General features: G+C 38.0%; 1 protein-coding gene across 1 annotated transcript; it reads left to right on the forward strand.

Annotated features, from left to right (window-relative positions):
* Nucleotides 1–10,322: 10,322 nt before the first annotated feature.
* RNF32 (ring finger protein 32) lies at nucleotides 10,323–13,330 on the forward strand. Its single transcript, XM_051612807.1, has 5 exons — nucleotides 10,323–10,464; nucleotides 12,229–12,261; nucleotides 12,700–12,824; nucleotides 13,042–13,150; nucleotides 13,268–13,330. Exons 1-5 carry the CDS (start codon nucleotides 10,324–10,326, stop codon nucleotides 13,328–13,330), a joined length of 471 nt encoding a protein of 156 aa, XP_051468767.1. The 5' UTR covers nucleotide 10,323.
* Nucleotides 13,331–19,237: the final 5,907 nt, after the last annotated feature.

The raw sequence follows: 19,237 nt of genomic DNA on the forward strand, positions 1-19,237 counted from the left end.
CTGCTTTGTTACACAAAAGGTTAATTTCCCTACAGACAGTTCAAGTGATAATCAGGTGAAAGGTACATTTAAAAAAACACCCCTGTTTCAAACAGCATTTAACATAAAAAGAGAGAGAGGGAAAGAGCCACAAACGCCAGTGTGGGAAGTATTAAAAGCACACTCTGAAAACCTCTGTGATGACAGTTTGAAGAAAGCAGCTTTTATGTGCTACTGAGCCCACCTCTGCAATGTCTTTTAAATGCAACTGTTTACCCAGAAAATATAAGCAAGGGCCAGAATCTGGACTAGAAGAGGCACCTTTTGATTGCAGACACTGAACTGAATCCTTAACTAATAAATTGTCCCACACCTTTGTCTGAAACAAGAAAAGCAAAGGTCTGTGTTTTCTCACAAGAATGCACAAGCCCCCTCAAAAGCAATATGGTTTTCTACATCTAAGTCTCAGTATTTGTTGACTTAAAGAGTTTGTATGAATGACGATGCACATCACTGGCTTGTTACTTCTGTCATCTGTGCTACTGAGTGTACCTTGACTCAGATCAAAGTTGAAAGCTTCTTAAAAGATACACAAACCACAATGTGACAAATAGCATGCTTTGTTTGACACAGCAAACAAGAAATTACTTTCATCAACCCAGGAAAAGAATCCTGTGTTTTCAGTGCTAATTCTGAAGACTGCAGGGATGGAACCAGAGCTTTACTTCATCCTCAAGGAATGAGGACCTCTCCAAAGACAAACAGAGAGGAAGAAGCAATATCAGTGTTTTAAATGCTGACAAGGGTATGAATTCAAGGCTTGCACTCTCCAGCATGCATCTGTAAAATATTCACCCTTTACAGAATTAAATGGATTTCCCACAATGTGGAAAATGTCTCTCTTAAGCAAATATTAATCTAACTGGAAATTACAAATTAGAACATATGAAGCACTTCACAGATACATCCAAAACTAAACATTCCTACATCCACAGCATTACACAACCTACTGCCATACACAGTTAATACACAGGCAAGAGAAATATTGCAAACCAGATGTTTTGGTTTTGTTCTTTTTATAGTAGTATTGCCGAAGTAATTTCTAACATGTTTTTAAGAAGTACTTGAAAGTTTTTAATGAATATAAAGTGCTTCAGATCTATAAATCCTCACTAATATGTACATTATTGGAGTAAAAAAAAATTCACCATGACTTATGCTCAGTAAAAATCAACAGTCATGCATGAAATCACATTTGGCTCAGGATCTAATTTGTTCCCAAAATGGACACATACAAATGTCCCCTTAAATTACTCTTTTCCTCCCTGAGAAGAAATTAATGTTTACTTAACAGAACAGATTTTGAATTCAGCTATAAAACAGTGACAGCCTTTTCATTGACTTGAAAGGGCTTTAAATGGGACCTAATAACATCTTTGCTACCCTTACAAACTGAAACTATAGACCTTTCCTACTGAGTTGGAAGCACATGCCTGAAAGTTAGCAGAAATGGACAGAAAATGAAAAGAGTAAACTAACAGCACAACAATGAAAAATACACAGTATGCATGTGTACGCAAATGTATAAACAAATATACACATTTAATATACATGTGAACAAATAGTAAATGAGGTAAAACATTTTCAAACTTATGAGAAGAAAGAGCAGACGCTGTATTTTTATAATTAAGAATGTCTGACTCAGTTCTCTTAAAAAAAACCTTTAACTGTGCAATTACAAAGCTCTGTGACACGGTGTTCCTTGCTGAGTCAAAGGCATGGCTCACATGTGCAGATTTGCCAAAGCCTGCCTTCCTCAGCCAGCAGAAGTATTTCAAACTGGAATTCCTCACTAATGTGTTCAGAGTCAGCTCTCATCATTTATGACAGCACTGCAGTTGACTCTTGGAAAAATTGGTTTGTACACTTTGAGCAGCACAAATGCCCTTTCCAGTGAAAAAAAATAATCCGTATCTTTACACATGCAAAGGCCTTTACCCATCTTGTTCACTGTCCACATCCTAGAGCTTGGTTTGGAGACAATAACAATAACCCAACATGACTGTAACAACGCTCCATCACACCCCTACATGGATAAGCTTATCAAAGGTTAAGCTTACAAAAGGTACAGCACTCAGCATTCTTGCTGATTACAGCACAAGCTTTACTTAGCACATCAATATACATTTTTATAACATGTTCTGTGAAAAACACCTTCAAATGCCGATTATGTTGAAGTAACCTCCACAAAAGTACTATGTTCCTTTCAAACATATTAATATTTTCATTACACTCCTCTGACACAGCGAAGTGCAAAAACATACTAGACAATATCATGGTATGATGACACAGTTTCAGTGAAACGCATTACAGTTGCTATACCAGAAAGTCTATTCCAGACCCCTGCCCTAGCATTCCTTCTGTCATATTTATTCAACCCACAGAATTTATCAGCTCTTCCTGAAAAGGTACTCTCCTGCCATTGATGGCAGCAAGCCACCTGCCTCTGCTAATTAGCAGCACCATGCCTGGTTGCAGCCCTACAAGAAGAAAATGGATTGGCTCTTTGGTTAATGCATTTTGTTCTAGAAGAGCAGAAACTGTTGAATCTGTGTTTTACTCCTTCAAAAAGGCTTTAAAACTTAGTACACCATGCAGGACCTCAGACAAGCACTCCTAACTTGAGGAAAGAATTCTGTAAAACTTAACCATTCTTGACAGATTCCTGATTTCAGCACCACTTAAACATACAATTAAAATTTTAAAATTATGCACATGGATAAAAACAGGTATCATTAGTGACCTTCAAAACAGGCAGTGTGTTCATTATGATCATGTCTTTGGAGTGTTTAAAGGAACCTGTTGCATTTGAAGTGGACAGTCCTGGTAAAAGGTGGCACTTAATAAGAAATGGCAATTACTGAGGCATGTTACCCTCCAGAAGACTGCAGTATGAATTTTAATTTCTTCCTGCCCACATATCAACTAAGGCTAATACAGACATTTTCATTTAGAAGCAGTAGGAAGTACAGTAAAAGTGAAAACCAAAATAAGAGACGACACTAATCTTCTCTGAGTTTCAATTAAGGCCCAGCACCTCTGGATTAAAGGCTTATTTTAATGAAAAGCCTTAATTAAGCATACATGTGTATAGGATCACCTTAATGAGGTATGACAGAAACAGAAGAGACAGCAAACATTATTTTAAAAGAAGCTTATTAGCAACTTGGAGAAACTTAGTTAAGGATTCCTAAAGACAAAAGAAAGAAAGAAAAAAAAAAAAAAGAGCAATGCAATACTAAAGCAGTGAAACCAAAATAGGTATGAGAGAGGTATTTTTCAGTATCTTTGTAGTCAAATGGATACATACTAACAATTTTTCTGCTCATCAATGGGTCTATTTTTGTAAATATTACAGTGTTTACACTTTCATTTAAATTTCAGATAGGAGAAAATAAAGGTTTGTACTTAATTTGCTAATTAAAATTAAAAATCTTTAAAAGTTTATATTGCAACATATCTCTTCCTGGCACTGCTGAGTCAGGATTGGTGCCAGGCTAACTTGCAAGTTCATTTTAAAAACCATTATTTTACCTTTTTCTCCCTATCTTTAGAAACAAGAAGTGATTGAAAATAGCCACTTCAGTTACTTTTTACATATTCCCCCACAGAACACAGAGGTATTCTCATTTGCAGATTTGACTTTGAAGTAATTACTTATAATTACAGAGAAGTGCATCCAGTGCCTTAATCACTCCATTTATATGCTGCTCGCAGGATTATTCTCAGGACAGCCTCACTGTTTTTCCTTGGAAAATGTCAGTTCCACAAGAATATTAAAATCTCCAGTCAGCAGCAGCTGAGAAGTACTCTGGCCACTATTTAAACCCAAAAGATTAAAGAAATGGCACACCTGGACTCGAAGTATCTGTACCTATGCTCTACTTGGGAGTTAAGGGGCCACCAAGTGAGAATAACCAAGAAAATGGACAGAAGCCTGCACTCCTACTAGGGGCTAAAAGTACCTTTGCACAGCTCTGGATCTTTAAGCAACACAAGTGGTTATTAAAATGAGGGCCGTGCTTCTCAGGAAGCCACTCTGGAGCTTGGGAAGTCCCTGAAGGAGCTGGTGCTCAACACTAACCCTGGTCTGACAGCATCCATGAGTTACTCGCTTTTTGTCGCAGCCAAAGGAGGGACAATGAGGTGTTCTTCAGTTTGATCCATACGGATACCACTGATCTGTTCTCCTTTAACATATATTTGTAGGACTGCAGCAAACACCGGTCACACAGAACGGCAGCGATGTGACTTCCCTGCAGATTTCAAGCCGCCACCGCGTCACTCCAAATGGGCCACGCGCCACCAACCCCCACGTTCCAACAGACACAGGAGCTGAACGTGTGCGCAGTGCCCAGTGGGGGGGAGATGACAGGAAAAGGTGTGCAGCCCCAGTGCTGGTGGGAAGTCAGAAACAAGCCCTCAGCAGGGACACCCCTGTGAGGAGAACAAAGGACAGAGGACAGCAGGGCTGCCTCCCTCCTTTCCCCACCACACCTGCACAGCAGCCATGGCCACGCGGGGCAGCTCCGGGACAGCATGGGAACCTGGGGCTCCTGTTTGCCCTAGGCAGCATGAAGGGTGTCTCCTCAGGCCCTGCCAGCCTCCTCTAGGCCACCAAGCCACGCCACAGGTTTTCCTGCCGTACCCACGGGGGTGGTGAGATCGTGGTGGAGCAGCTTCAGCCCCAGAGGAGGTTGCTGGTGTCATCCTTGAGCTCTGTATCACAGCCTTCCTGGTCTACAATAAACTAATCTGGCAGGACAGTTCATACATTGCTGTCATATGAGATGAGGCTGACAGGTGAGAGGAACCCTTGGTGGTTTATGGATCCAGAGTTAACTTCTGTGCCTGGAACAGGTGTGAAGCTGTCTCCCATGGCAGGCCTAGGAATAACCCAGTGAAACCCTAGGTTTCTCTTCTGCTATTGATGAGGCTGTTCCTGCTGAGAAATGTTATTCAAGTTCTTGTACATGCCTGTTTCTGGAGCCACATGACTTGTAAAATCAGCTAAAGATTCTGATTTTTACAAGGTGGGATTTCACATCTTTTAAAACAAGGCAGAAGGGTGGGGGGAAATGCAGGAATAGATAGACAGATTTCCTGTATAAAAATAATATATTCTTGTTTATGTTCAGTGTTCTGGAAGGCAAGGTTTTGGGATTTTGGGATTTTTTTTAGTTATATTGAAGTAAAAGTGTGTTTGGGCATGCCAAAGGTTTATAGTCCATAATGAGTTTATTGCATTTAATAATTATGGGTTAAGTAATTAAAACTTTTAAATTACTGCTATTTTATTTAATAGAAATGATAAAGATTTACTTTTTATAAGTTAAAACTAGGAAGTGTCAGAAACATCAATCTTAAATTTCATATTATGGTAATTGTATGTTAGGCTTCAAGTACAGGAGTTGCATGTGCATAAAAGCTTTTGACAAGTCAAAAATGTCTAAGACGAGAATTTCTTTTAATTTAGAATAGCATACATGTTTATAAGTAATTTATAACAATAATTATTCAAGTTTGGTATTTTTTGTTTTCTTTTTAGTGCCGCACCTCCGAGAGACAGCAACAATTTCTGCAGTTCTTTCCAGGATCATGTAGTGCACAGTCATCGACTCCAGGATCTTTCATTAGCAGATCCTTTTAAGTCAAGAAGTACCAAGAACATTTACAAACGTGTGAACAAAGAAGTGGTCAGAGCAGTAGTAGATACTGGTCTAAGAGAAAAGAGCACTCACCACAAAAACAAGGAAGATGCAGAAAAAAGTATGTTCTTGATCCCAAGCCCTCCACTGTTAACATTAGGTAAACCATTATATTCTGATTTGTGATTTTTTTTGGTTGTATTTGAAATGAACTAAATTGAGGAAGCTAAGCTTTCTGTTCAATAAGATGATTTAATGCTAAACTGTGTAAAATCTCATTTTAAAGTTTGTCAAACAAGGGAATTACCATCACTGGCTTGAATGTGTCTTCTCGTATCTGAAATGTATTTGAACATATTATTCTTGAGACAATTAAGGTAAAAATGAAGAAGCTAGTGCATCTTGAAGAAGAATTCTGCACTTAGAAATTGAATTTTTTTTAACATGTTTTGTGTATTGGCTGATATAACTTTCTTTACCTTATATTCTTAAGCAAACACCAGTGATTTTGATCTTGTATTTATTTGGGGAAACGTTTTAGTATTAAGATTTTTTAAACTCTATTTGAAATGGTTTGTTTTACTTCTTCCTTAGTAAAAATACATTTACTAGTGCTGCATTAAATGTATTCTTTTTTAATATAAACCCACCTTTACTCAAAGTTAAAAAGGTTTGTTTTTACAATGATCCTGGGGCTAAACCTGGGAAGAATTAACACCTGTAGTTAAGTAACTTTTTCAAATTTAGAAGCAAACATGCAACAAGATAAAAGTCACAGATGTGAGGGCTTGGAATGATGCCTGGTGAGAAAATCACTTTTAAATAGTATTATAATAATACAGTTGTACATCAGCAACAGACAATATTGCTTAAAAAAATAAACCCAGGGAACATCTTAACAAACCAGGAGTCCAAATCTTCTTCCTGCCTGTTACTTTCAATCTCATATTTTCCTTTTCTAAAGGTTTCTACAGTCTTCTTGCCAGGAACATCTTCTTGTCTCCATCCATTTAGTTCTCTTGATTAGACATTTCTTAATGGACCTTTTGGCTCCACGGTTGGCAGATTTAAGCATAATAAACTTTCATTATCATTAATAATTGGTTTATTTATTCATTTTCATTAAAATGCCCTCAGGCCTCTCTGAAGATCATGTTGCCTTTGCTATAGTAGCTGTCACAGTAGTCCCAGCTCTAAAGAGAGCCATGTAAATCAGTGAGGCTCCATACAAGCACAGGCATCTGCCTTTTGGAATCAGCTGAAGGTTAAGAGGGTAACTTAACATAATACTCAACAAGTGAGTGTAACAAGTGGTAGAACAAAGGTGGTAAGACAAGGTAATTGTTATTATGTTCACATGGTTATAATTCTAAAGATGAGAAGGTTTTTTTCTCTGGTTCATTTTTAAGAGGAATTTGAAAGAAAAGAGGATAGTGGGGAGAAAAAACAGCAAAGAGGTACTAGGCTTAAAGCAAATATAAATATTAAGTGATTAAGGAAGCTAAAGGTTGTGGTGAAAAAATGCAGCCTAAGTGTGAGCATATTCTTTGCAATTATAAGACAAAATATTCTCTCTTTAAATCACAGCATTGACTGAAATGTCCTATATGAGTTCTTGTGCAAGTGATTCAAAAAACGTGCTGAAAGATTTTTTGAAATTGCCATTGTTTCTGGGGTTTGCTTATTAATATTTTCACCTATAGCCTCACATTACTGTAAAACGTTTGTGTTGAGTTTTCTCGTCTTAGTAAGAACTGTGTGGTTTAAACCTTACAGCTGTGACACAACTTAGAAAATGTAATTTAATGCAACTTTTTCTTCTTGAGTTTGTCGGTAATCAAACAGAATCTCACAGGACTCTGTCATTAAGGTTTTCTCAGTAGGGACTTAACTCCTAAAATAATAGTAGTTTAAAGGTTAATGTATGTAATCACTTTGCTAATGTTCGTTTTAGGATAATAACTCACTTGGTTGTAAATGGGTGTGTCAGTAAATGGATTGGGCTTGTAAACTTGATGCATAAGGATGAAAACTCTTGGATGCCTTGAGCTGTGATCAATATAGGCTTTCATTGCTTGTATTTATTCTAAGTGCTGCTTTGAGAATATCTTCGTAGAGCCTTTTGCTTCAACCACACATCCCTTCTTGTGTGTCCTGCTGCCAGTTTTCCTTCATCAGCTGTTGCATAAAAGCTTTCCTTCTAAACACCTGTATAACCTGTCCCTCACAAATATCCCATCTGGTTTATATTATTTAGAAGTCAGGTTTTACCACCAATCTCTTCGTACGTGGCAGCTTTAATCATCCATTTGTGAAAGTTTTAAATAAGCATTTTTTTCTTACCCTGGGGGTATACAAAAGGCTTTCCACAAAGTCATCTCATTGTCTTCCTTAAAACAGTCCCTGACCACAGGGCTTGGAAGCAAATCAAGGGTAGGCATTTCTGGTGTTGTGATACTGTCTTTCATGCTGTGACTGGCTTGCTATCTTGTTCACTCCCTGTGTATCCAGATTTTCTCATCATCAAGACCATTGCCTCTGTATATTGCACTATCAGAATGGGATCTTGTTTCCTTACTCATTCACTGGTACTCTTAAGGATTAGTGTTAGATGAAGCTTAGATTAACATGTGCTCTTCAGGAGTTGAATAGTCAAGAAGGAAAGAAGAAAAACTTCCTTGTCACTTAGCTACCAATTTCAGCAATTCATGCATAAGCAAAATACATGTTCTAAACTAGTTTTTAGACTCCAAAACTTTGCAGGATCCTTCACATTTCTCTTAAAGCTCAGATAATTTTTTGTTGTCAAGAGCACCAGATAAAAGCATTTTACAGCATCAAAACTACAGACAACACTATTTTATGTTAATACAGTGTATATTTTACATTCTGAAATTACTATGCTATAAATACATGTGTATGTGCTTTGCTGCTTGACATGAAGTGGTTTGAATTCTAGACCTGAGCTCTTGCCTGTGTGGAGGTGCTGTGCTTGTGTCCAGACATTGAGGTGTCCAAGGCACCCCAACAGCCAGCCCCTGAGGCAGTTCTGTAGATGACTGCTGATGGCATCCATAGCATTCATTGATTCAAATTTTCTTCTGATAATTAGGTTTCCATGCACTGCTCACCTTTCACTTGATACCTTTACAAGGGTAACAAAAGTAACCAGGTGGGGTGTATGGGAACCAAATCATATACAGAGAAAGCACTTTCCACATAACTTCCAAAAGCAAAAACTGACTTGGCTTAAAATCTCAAAGCCATCCTGTTGTTCTAAGATGTGGAATCAAATTGATTTACATTTGAAGGATCTCATGAGCTCACAAGGAAGTAGGTTAGGCAGATAGCTCAACTAGAGAGAAGAAAGTATTCCTTATAATTCCTTTAGTCCCCCATAAAAGTTCTTTTTAAAGATCAAAGACAGTTTTATGCAAATTTTAAATGATTAATGATATACATCTGTAGATGGATGAGCTCAGGAGCAGAATTTTTGTCTAAAAAAATTAACAAATCCTACCCTAGAGTAATCAGGCACTTAAGCAACTGGATCACCAAAATCCCATTCTTTGCTTTGTTACAATTCCTTTTCATGACTAGTTTGGATACACAGTCTGTCTGTTGGGGGTTTGAGAACTTATACAGATCAAGTAAATGCTGCTAATTAATGTCTGGTTTTGGGAAAGATTTTTGTATGAATGAAAGAGTTGATTTACCCTTTTCTTTCCATTTAGAACTATACCTCTCATCTAGGTGTCATCAGCTGGCATTCTATGACATGTTCCTTCTTTTTTCTGACTTTAGCAAATAATATTGACTAATATTATTGGCTCGTGAGACACACCTTGGTCATTCCTCCATTCATTTTGGTCAGTGCACACAAGCTGCTTCCTCTGGTCTTCAAAGATGAAGAAGATTCTTTGCTGTACCTGCTAACATCTCTTTTTGCTACTGATATACTGACACTGGACTCTCTCTGCCATTTCTGATCCCATCTGTGAGAAGGCAATTTTAACGTGGACGTGCAGCAAGACACCTCACAGCTACAGTCTGAGACCAACAAGCTTAGATATCAGAGTGATGCTGTCACTAGTGTCTTGTGACCATCTCTTTGTTTCTTTATGCTCTTCATTTCTCTTGCATTCATCCCAGTCTCATTACACTTCAGCATTTTGCACCAGCAACAGTTTATTATACCACTTTGTTCATTCTTATTTTTGAGAACACAAAAATGGAATGTTGAAGAAAGCTTTACAAATTAATTCTAATAGAGATTTAGTTTGTACAAACAAAATTACATTATTCTGCATTGTTACATTCTCTAGTTAATATTCCCCATCATAGGGGAATGTAGGAAGGTTTAAAAATAAATTCAAATTACTGAGCAAATAAAAGTTTACATTTAAAACTTTCCTGTATAAATCTGTGTGTAAAAGGGGTTCTGATAATTACTGAATAGATAACTAATAGCAAGAAGTATGTTGCCTGCAGTGGTTTGTCTCATAATAAATTTATATGAAGTATCTGCATACAGTATTTTTAAATAAGGGCATCATCAATTAATTCCACGTGAAGAAAATCCACTGTCCACATCTGCCAGTGGGTTTTATTCAGTGATTTGTTGTTGTTATTGTCTATGGCTCAGAAATTAGGCCTGGTTGAGCCACTAACTGCTGAAGAATGGGTAAAAATAAAGCAGAGATCCATACAGAATGGAGACTCCATACAGCCTTGCGCAACATTCAGGGAAGAATTTGCACTTCAACCTCAGGGACGTGTATAACTGTATCATTGTGTGGACTACACAACCATATTTTTAAATTTTTTCCAGAGTTACTGCTAGAAACTGTTAGCTGAAGGAAGAGGGGAATGAAAGCTGCTGCTGTAAGACACTATTTAGAATTTAATAGTTGGACCCAGCTTTGGGTGGCCAACTCGGAAAGTATTTGGGGCATGATATGGTAGAGAAGGGTTGGTAATGTTTGTTACCTTCATAAGTTATGACATCAGAAGGAGAAATAAATCAGCCTTTTTATCAGTTCTTGCAAAGCAGGTATAGGCTTTTTTCTGCTTCATTTAAACTGTTAGATATAATCCTAGCCTTCATTCATCAGAATGGTAAATATTTACTAATATGTACTAATTTAATAATAATAATATTTAATAATATTTACTAATTACATTTATTAAGCACAGTTTAAGGTGTATTTTGTTTTCTCACAAGTTGTTTTTTAATTGCAGTTTAGGTGAACAGTTATTTATATTTGGGAAATGGAAGTAGACAGACTCTTAATACCAGTCACTTCCTTAGGTTACCTGAAGAAATCCTTGCATTTCACCTTGATGGCCTTATTCAGTGCGTGTGCACAGCATAAGCATAAACACATCATGATTTATCAGATTCTGTCATCTCTCAGCTTGAAAATATTAAGCAAAAGGGACAAGTGACTGATTGAAGAGGAGTGCTACTTCAGAGGGGTGATGATGGTAATCAGAGGAATTATCTCAGCTGCTTGCAAGTTTCTTTCCACAGTGCATTTTAGGGTGTATTTGTCCTGCTTGTTCTCCTTTTTTATTTTTCTTCCAGATTTTTTACAGCCAGGTCTGTGATGTGACTCAAGGTCTTCTAACAACTTTAGGTACGGAGGTTCTGCTTCCTTTCGCATCAGCATTAAATGAAGGTGTACAATTGTCCCCAGACATGTGGGATGGATCTGGCAAAAGACCACTCTGCCAATTGCTGGCTACACTGAAAGTCTAAAGCTTAACAGGAGAGAGCAAAAGACAGGACTCATTAAAAAGGCTACTTTGGATTTGGCACAAAAAGGGAAATGCCTCTGGAATTCTTTTTGTCCTCAGTGTTTCGGTCAGCTTTCCTCCCTCAAGGGAAAAAAGCCACTGTATCTGAAAGCTTTCCCCTCAGCTGGCTGCTAGCCATTAATCCTTTTGTGTTTGCCAGCTCAATAGTGCACACTACTTGTTCTGGTTTTCACTCCTTTCCCAGTTTTCCTTCCTCTAAGAGCCAACTGCCTTTTTTGTCCAACTCTGTATCTTTTGTCAGGGTGGAGAACATCAGCATTTGGTGGGAATTTAGGTCAGATAAAGGTGAAGTTTTCTTGTAGCCTGTGAACATGCTTTCTCTTTTGTTATTTTGTATGTGTGAAATGCTGCATTTGATGTGTATCACTTCTTGAAACTGAAGGTCTCTGTGGGGAAAAAAATTAATCAGCTTTCATTTGAAGTACTTGCCTTATAATCTTTTCCTCCAGGCAGTAGCAGTTGGCATTTCTTGCTTTCTGCCACTGCATGTGTTGTCAACACAAAATTCATGTATTGGTTTAAGATGGAATAGATTAAGCAATTTCTAAAGAAGACTGGTTTTATTTTCACCAGAAAGACTGCAGTAGTAACAGAAAGAAACTGATGACCTTTCAGACAGTCAGAATTTTCTTGTCAGCAATTCTACTTTTCAGCTTTTAGAATGGTTTAAAGTCAGGTTTATTTTTTGGGTTTTGGTTTCTTTTTTTGCTTTAAAAAACAGGTCCTGCTTTCATGTTCCCATGTATTCCATAAAGTGAGTACATTTATATATAGCTATTCAAGCACATGAGTATTTTAACTAAACTACTTAAGTGAATATCTTAATGAACTAAATGTAATTATCATTAAAAGTCATTTCGATTCCAGAGTTTTATAGTAAGAAATATAATTTAAGGCTATTTTATGATAAAGCACTTCATTCCATTTTATTATCTTTTTTAGAACCATATGGGAAAATATGGTTTGTAACTGAGCTATACATTTGTATGCTAAGCCAGGGTATTTTAAGTCAAGAAATTCATGACAAAATATGAAGATTTAGAAAATTCTCTTAACATTTTAATTATAAAAACACTCTTGTAGAGTGTTCATGCATTGATGATTAAACTGGTTTTACATTCTGTAATCTACCCTGTTTCATCTGTTCCAGTGATATCAAATATATTGTAAGTAATTGTGATTATTTTTTCAGGCATGCCTGAAAGCCTTTGAAAAATTTGCAGGTAAAATGTTTTGTCCTGTGTGTAGAAAAGAGCAGTATCAGACCAGGGTGGTAAACGACGCGGCAGGCTTGTTTAAAATAAAAATTGCTGTTAAGTGAGCCTTACTTCTGCTACAGGTGTTGTCTCTGGACAGTATTTATTTCTAAATAATGTTCCAAATATGTTAAAACTTTAAGAAGAAATTAGGCAGAATGAATGTCCTACAGAACTTAACCTTTTAGAAAAAAAAAAAAAAATATTGTCATTTCATATAAATAGTAAAATTACATAAATTTGACTTTCCTCTTTGTGACCAAAACTGTGTCTTAAAGAATTCAGGCTTCCTGGAGGGGATATATTGTCAGAAAATGGTATAAAAACTGGAGAAAAACAGTGAATCCTAAATATAGCAAACTAAGAAAGCAATGCCTTGAGGAAAAGGTATGCTGCTTTTGCTTCATTGGTGTGTATCTTTGGTTTGCTTCAGCTCCCTTAAACCAGAACTCCTGAATCAGCTCTTGACCATTTCACTTACTCCTTCTCATTCATATCAAACAGGCAGCACTGGAGGCACCCGATTGTCAGTCTGTTCATTCCAGCCTCCTTACAAAACAGAAGTAAGGAAAATAATTGAAATATTAAATTTTAAGGCCTGCCTCGCCCAACAACAGTGGGGCTTCTTGTGAGGCTCTCTATTTCCCTTCTCTTTTTGATAAGTCACAGAATCTGTTTTCCTACAGCATTGTATGAAAGGGGTATAGTAACAGGAGCAACAAATCCATAAGCAGTCATAACTTCCTCTCACTGTCACTGTTTCCTCACTGGACACTGAACTGGATACTTCCATTCCATAGCTTTGCCCTTCTCTAACTTCTGTTCAGATGCAAGTCAGACTAATCAGTTAGAGTCCTGACCCCATACAAATGAGGCTAAATTAGGTGCAAGCATTTTGCAAAGACCCTGCTTGCCTTTAAGCACACAGCTGCTGCAGAGTCCCTGTGCCGTGGAGTTCTCAAGTCCTCCTTTGCAAACTTCCAGTGCTCAAATCCTCACTTCTGAACTTCCAGTCCTCCCTCAGTTTAGCAATGGCCAGCGCAGCTTTTCAGTGACAAAAACTGCTGTCCCATATCCTCAGCCACTACAAACCGTCTCTCAGGGAGCAGGAGAAGCCACCTCCCAGGCCAGGTTACCTGGCTGACAGCCTGCCTAACAGAGGAGAACAAAGCCACACAAGACAGCCATTTAACTGCCACTCGTGCACGCAACTAGGAAAGTACTCTTACCCAAGCTGCAAGCTAAATCAGTGGTAGGTTTAAATCAATACTTAAATCAGTTGTCTGCTTTTTTAAAAAAATCACTGCTTTAGTTAAACAGAAGAGTGCTTGCAGAAAAAGGCTTGTTAATGTCTGTCACTAGTTCTCACCCTCACTTGGTTGTATCCTGTTAGAGGAGAGCTTTGGAGGCAAAGCCCCACTCTTGCTGTATTAGTCATCTATGTATCATAGTGTTGGTACCCTGAAGATGATCTTGAAGACTGTTGCTACAAAGTTGATACCACTCTTCTGCTTGTGTGGTGACAGTGGCAAGAGAGAGGAAATAACTGCTGTCACCCTTAACACTGGGACAGCTTGCTGGTTGCTCTGCTAGCTTTGTAATCAGTGCTAAGTCCTTTGCTGAAACAGAAAATGAATATGGAAGTAACTGAAGAAAGCTAATGTTGCACTTGAAAGTGCTCCAACACTTAAGTTTGGAAGAAGGGAATCCTTGGGTGGATTGTGACTGTCCTCAAGTAGCATGATGAGAACAGGCAACAGACACATCTAGATTTTTCTGCATGGAAGACTGGGGAAACAGTCGTATGCCCCTCTCACAATAAGGTTCTCAGTTGTCTGTGGGCTCCAGATCCCAGGCTTAGCTATAAACAGGGTCTCAGTAAAGGGAAGCTGAACAAGGCTTCTAAATATGCTGAAAGTTGCAGCTGAGTTTCATTTATTAAAATTTCTCTCAGCCAACTTCAGATGGCTACAGCAGCAAGCTACCTACCGTGGGCTACCTTCTGGTAGCCTGTCTTAGATACGTGTTTTAGGGGGAAACCTCCTGACAGCCTGCCCATGTTTCATCACATGATTACAAGCCATGGGAAGGCTTCATGTCACATGGTTTCCATATTTAGACCCCAGCATCAGGAAATCGTTCCCATATGTAACACTTCAGGATTTTGCAGGGAGTAAAATGGACACTACTTTTTTCACCTGCTCTTAAGAAAAAATTTCTAAAGCCTTCTCACATGGATTAGCCAGGTTTAAATTAATTCAGTACCAATTATGATTAAAGGATAATAGCTAATTTTTCTTAGTGGCTTTCAGGTGGGAATTGTAGATGAGTTTTCCTGCTGTTTGCTCTAATGCTTTTAAATGTCGGTTAACGAAAACACTAAATAAATTTTTCACAGGGAGCCATCCACTTCCAGATGCTAAAAGGCTTTTCTAAAATAAACGTTGCCTCTCAAACTTGTGCTGTGCTTTTAAAATGTCACTCCCTAAACATTAGCATAATCAAATAGTGTCACTTTTGGAATTAAAAAAAAACAAAATTTTTAATAACCCTGCCTCCTCTGGAAGGATCACAAAGGTTGAACATCAGGTTTCATACTCTTAAATAAATATCACAAAATAAAAAACAAGGTCTGAAATATTAGTACTACGAAGGACACACATTACTTGTTTCAGAGTGCTACAGTAGCCCTTATAACAGCTATCATTAACATTTTTAATAATCCAGATCAAAGGAGATAAGAAAGGTCACTGAAACTAAAGTAGGCTACTTCTTAGCACTACTATACACAGAAAGCAGGGTGTTGCTTCAGCATGTTAGGTAGTGAATTTCTTTGATCCTACCTATAAATGTCACTTCTGTATGTCATTTAATTGTGGCATAGTCTTTTATTGGTGCAATTAAATCTTTTAAAATGCATTACATTATCTCCAGCTTTGCTAGAAATCTTGCCATTGTTTAGGAAGCGAGGTAAGACATTGTGAAATAATGTAGTTGACTTTAGTTTCTTCCTGCCTCCTCCACAAGATTTCTCCCAACAATTTTATTTAAATCTCACCAAACAGTATAATGGTCCTGGAATTTGTTTAGTCGTTTGACTTCCTTTATCACATGGAGATGGTAAACATTCTGTTGCTAACTTGAAGTGGCTCCAAGCAGCAAAACCAGGAGGATATTAAACCAGTAAAAGCTTATCAACTGATTCATTGATATGCTGTAAATTCCAGCCTTTTCATTTTACTTTTGAGGGTTGCCATAAGTCAACACATTAGGAAGCAATTTGCTGACATTGGATCACTTAAAAAGGCTTCCCTGTGGACAAAGTTCACCTTGGTGCTTTGTTTCATCCTTTTATTTTATCATAGTCTTGTGCTGCTCTACAGTTGACTGATGTGGTTTTCCATACTGACAGAATATTTCAAATACTCAGGTTATGCCATTCTGCTCAAGTTATAAGGCACAGATATAAAACACAGGGAAATTAATTCAATTAATCAGTTTCAGTTGTTCTGAGGAAAAAATGGGTTATTCATCATTATGCATTAAAACACAGCAGGATTTAATATTTAAAGCCTAGAACACATTACCAAATTATCCAAAATGCTTATTTCCTTGCTATTCACATTGATAATATGCACTGATTTGCCAGTCAGCATGAATTTTAGGTTAAATTTCAGTTACACTTTCTTTTTCTTCCTAACCTTAAGACTTCATTTGCTGATTGATGGATATGGGTTGGGTCAGGTCATACTGCACAAAATACAGTAGATAGTATCTTAGCAGCAGGGGAACTTAATAGATCACTGTCTCAAGCAGAAGTGTTTTCCTCTATTTTTACAGCTTCTGCTCAAGGAGCCTCATGAGAGGACTTGCAGGATGGGGAAGAGAAAGGCAAGAGCAAGCTCAGGGAAAAAATGGAGGGCTTCTCCGTGCTGAGGGGAAAAGCAAAAAGCAGCACAGACAGCAAGGGGGCACTGCTTGCTTAGTGCAACCCCAGCCCCTCTCTGCCCCCTGCTTCCAGTAATCCCTGATGGTTGATTTTCCTCAGCATCTTGTCTAGCTGTAGTGTAGTTCACAGAAACAGGCCAAGTCCTGGGACTGGCCACATACTGGCTGTGCTGCTCTCACATTCACAGAAATAGACACTGGATAAGGGCAGAGTTAAAATGTGATTGCTTTTTCCTCAAATGTTGGGTCCTGAGAGGCTATTAAAAAGCATGGTCATGGCTGCTGTGCCCTTCTGTTACATCCCCCTAGCTTTCTTACGAAAACAGTTCACATCTCTTCAAGTTTTGTACCAATATAAATGAAGACCAAATATAAATAAAGACCAAAAGCCTTTTTAAAGGGATCTACCTTTACTTGGTGTTGAATTGAAACCATGAATTAGGTAAGGTTTAGGTGTAATCTCACCCTGTTGTTCCTGAAGACAAATTTAAAACTAGTATCTCTTAGAGCAGTTAAAATTGCAGTATGGAGTAGATTCAGTTCTAAAACCCAGGTAACAACAGTTGAGATAAAACTACTAGGACTGTCATAGCTTAATTAAATACATAACACTAAAATATTAGCAACATAACCTGATTGAAGTGTAGCACATTAGTATTTCATATCTCATTCAGGAAGCCCACAGTGTCATGGTTAGGCATAGTTAGGAGAACACAAAGTGCAAATATTGAAGGAGGCCTGTGTTGGGCTTCTTGTTTGTTTGATTTTACATGTACTGTGGAAGGTCAATGTGCATATTTGTGGGGGATAGAATCAGATTTGTCACAAAAGACAAGTCTAAGACCTGAGTGACTCCCTACAGAACTCTCAGATACTGTGGTAGCAATGAGAGAAAGTGGCCACAGTGAGCCTGCACACAAGAAGATTAAGAGCAGCATACCTTGCATTTAGGTATTTGCTGAGCACTGATGGGAGCATCTCCACTTATGATGACCAGAGTGCTTAGATGCAGAAATATATTTAAGGCAGTAGGTCATAAAAGTCTATAACAAGGACAAGACCTAAGATTTGTCTCCTGTCACTGTTTACCGTGCCTTTAGCTAACGCCACAGCAGATGCACTGATGGTTTCACATCAAGTAACCGATGCACAGTTAAGTTCTGCACTTCCTTTCTCTACACAGCTGTACCTTCTGTGCTGCACCCAGATGAGTTAAGAACAGTACCTCTGTCTTGGGAAAGTTCCTTGGTGAAAATTCTGTTTCATCTGAAGGATGATGGTCCATCAGTGGATTCTGGGGACCTGATTCTTTTAATCTCTAAATTAGCACTGGACACCAGCTGCAAACTGGAACCGGATTTCACAGATCATGCAACTAATCAGGCCTGCTTGTCCAATGGCTCACAATTCACCCATATATGAGCTACCTCTAAGTAACTCCAAATCTAACAGCTGTGTAGTTTCTTCACAAGTTCAACAGCTCAGCCAGTGTCTGTTGAGTTCTTACGACATCAACCTAGACGAATTTTTTTCTGAGATAGACTCCTCTAGAGCTGCAAGTCAAGATGTGTTTCAACCATTGGAAAGAAATATTAACAAGTGAAACTGACTGGGAGAAGATCCAGATTCAGGTTAGTTCGCTTCCCCCCCAATTTTTCCCCACCAATTTTTATTTTTTTTAAGTAGTTTTGCATTATATATAACCTCTTCTATGCTCTTTCAAAGCATGACAGTTTTTTCAGCTCAACTGAGTGTTTTCTTTTTTCCTAAATTTTGGTCCATCTGTTCCAAATCAGAAATACCAAAATGTTTTACAGTTCAGAAGTTTCCCTCAGCAGTTTCTCTCTTCTATTCAGTTGAAGAGCCCAGAGAGGCTGCAGATGAAATTGTGAATGGAAATGTTAATAGTTTCTCAAAATATATTAGTAATAAAACCCGAATATTTGAAAGAGCGTATTTCCAATATATTTACCTCCCACCGTTTCACTTATACAGGTTTGTTTTTATTCAGACATTTTGGCAAGAGAAATCCAACTGCCACTCAGTCTTTCAGTTCATCCTGCCTGTGTCTGTCCGGGTAACTGCAGAGTTTTCACAACAAACTGTTCTGCTTTCTTGTTCACATTTGTTTCATCATACCTGTCTTCAAGCATTTGAAAAAATTTCCTTGTGAGAGAAACATATTTGTCCTTTAATCCTCAGATGTTGGTAACTTACATCTCCTAATGAGCAGCCTTGCAGATCAAAACTGACAACATGTGTATGTCTAATTTTTGAGTGTTTTCAGAGCCAGATCTGCCAAGAACAAATTATTTTAAATGGACAATGGTACTCGCCTTGTATTTAGAGAAATAACAGTCAAGGAGCTGTCACTTCCCTTTTATACTCAAGTTTCCCCTTTGATCTTCCAGCATTTTTATTCTTCCTCCCTCTGTCACTCCCACCTTCCTCCACTTCCAGGCACTGTGTTCACCCAGCACTACCCACCCCTTCTTGTCCCTCACCTGTAGTTTACACCCAAGGTGT

This window comes from Apus apus, chromosome 2 (assembly GCF_020740795.1).
Source record: "Apus apus isolate bApuApu2 chromosome 2, bApuApu2.pri.cur, whole genome shotgun sequence".
Classification (NCBI taxonomy): domain Eukaryota; kingdom Metazoa; phylum Chordata; class Aves; order Apodiformes; family Apodidae; genus Apus; species Apus apus.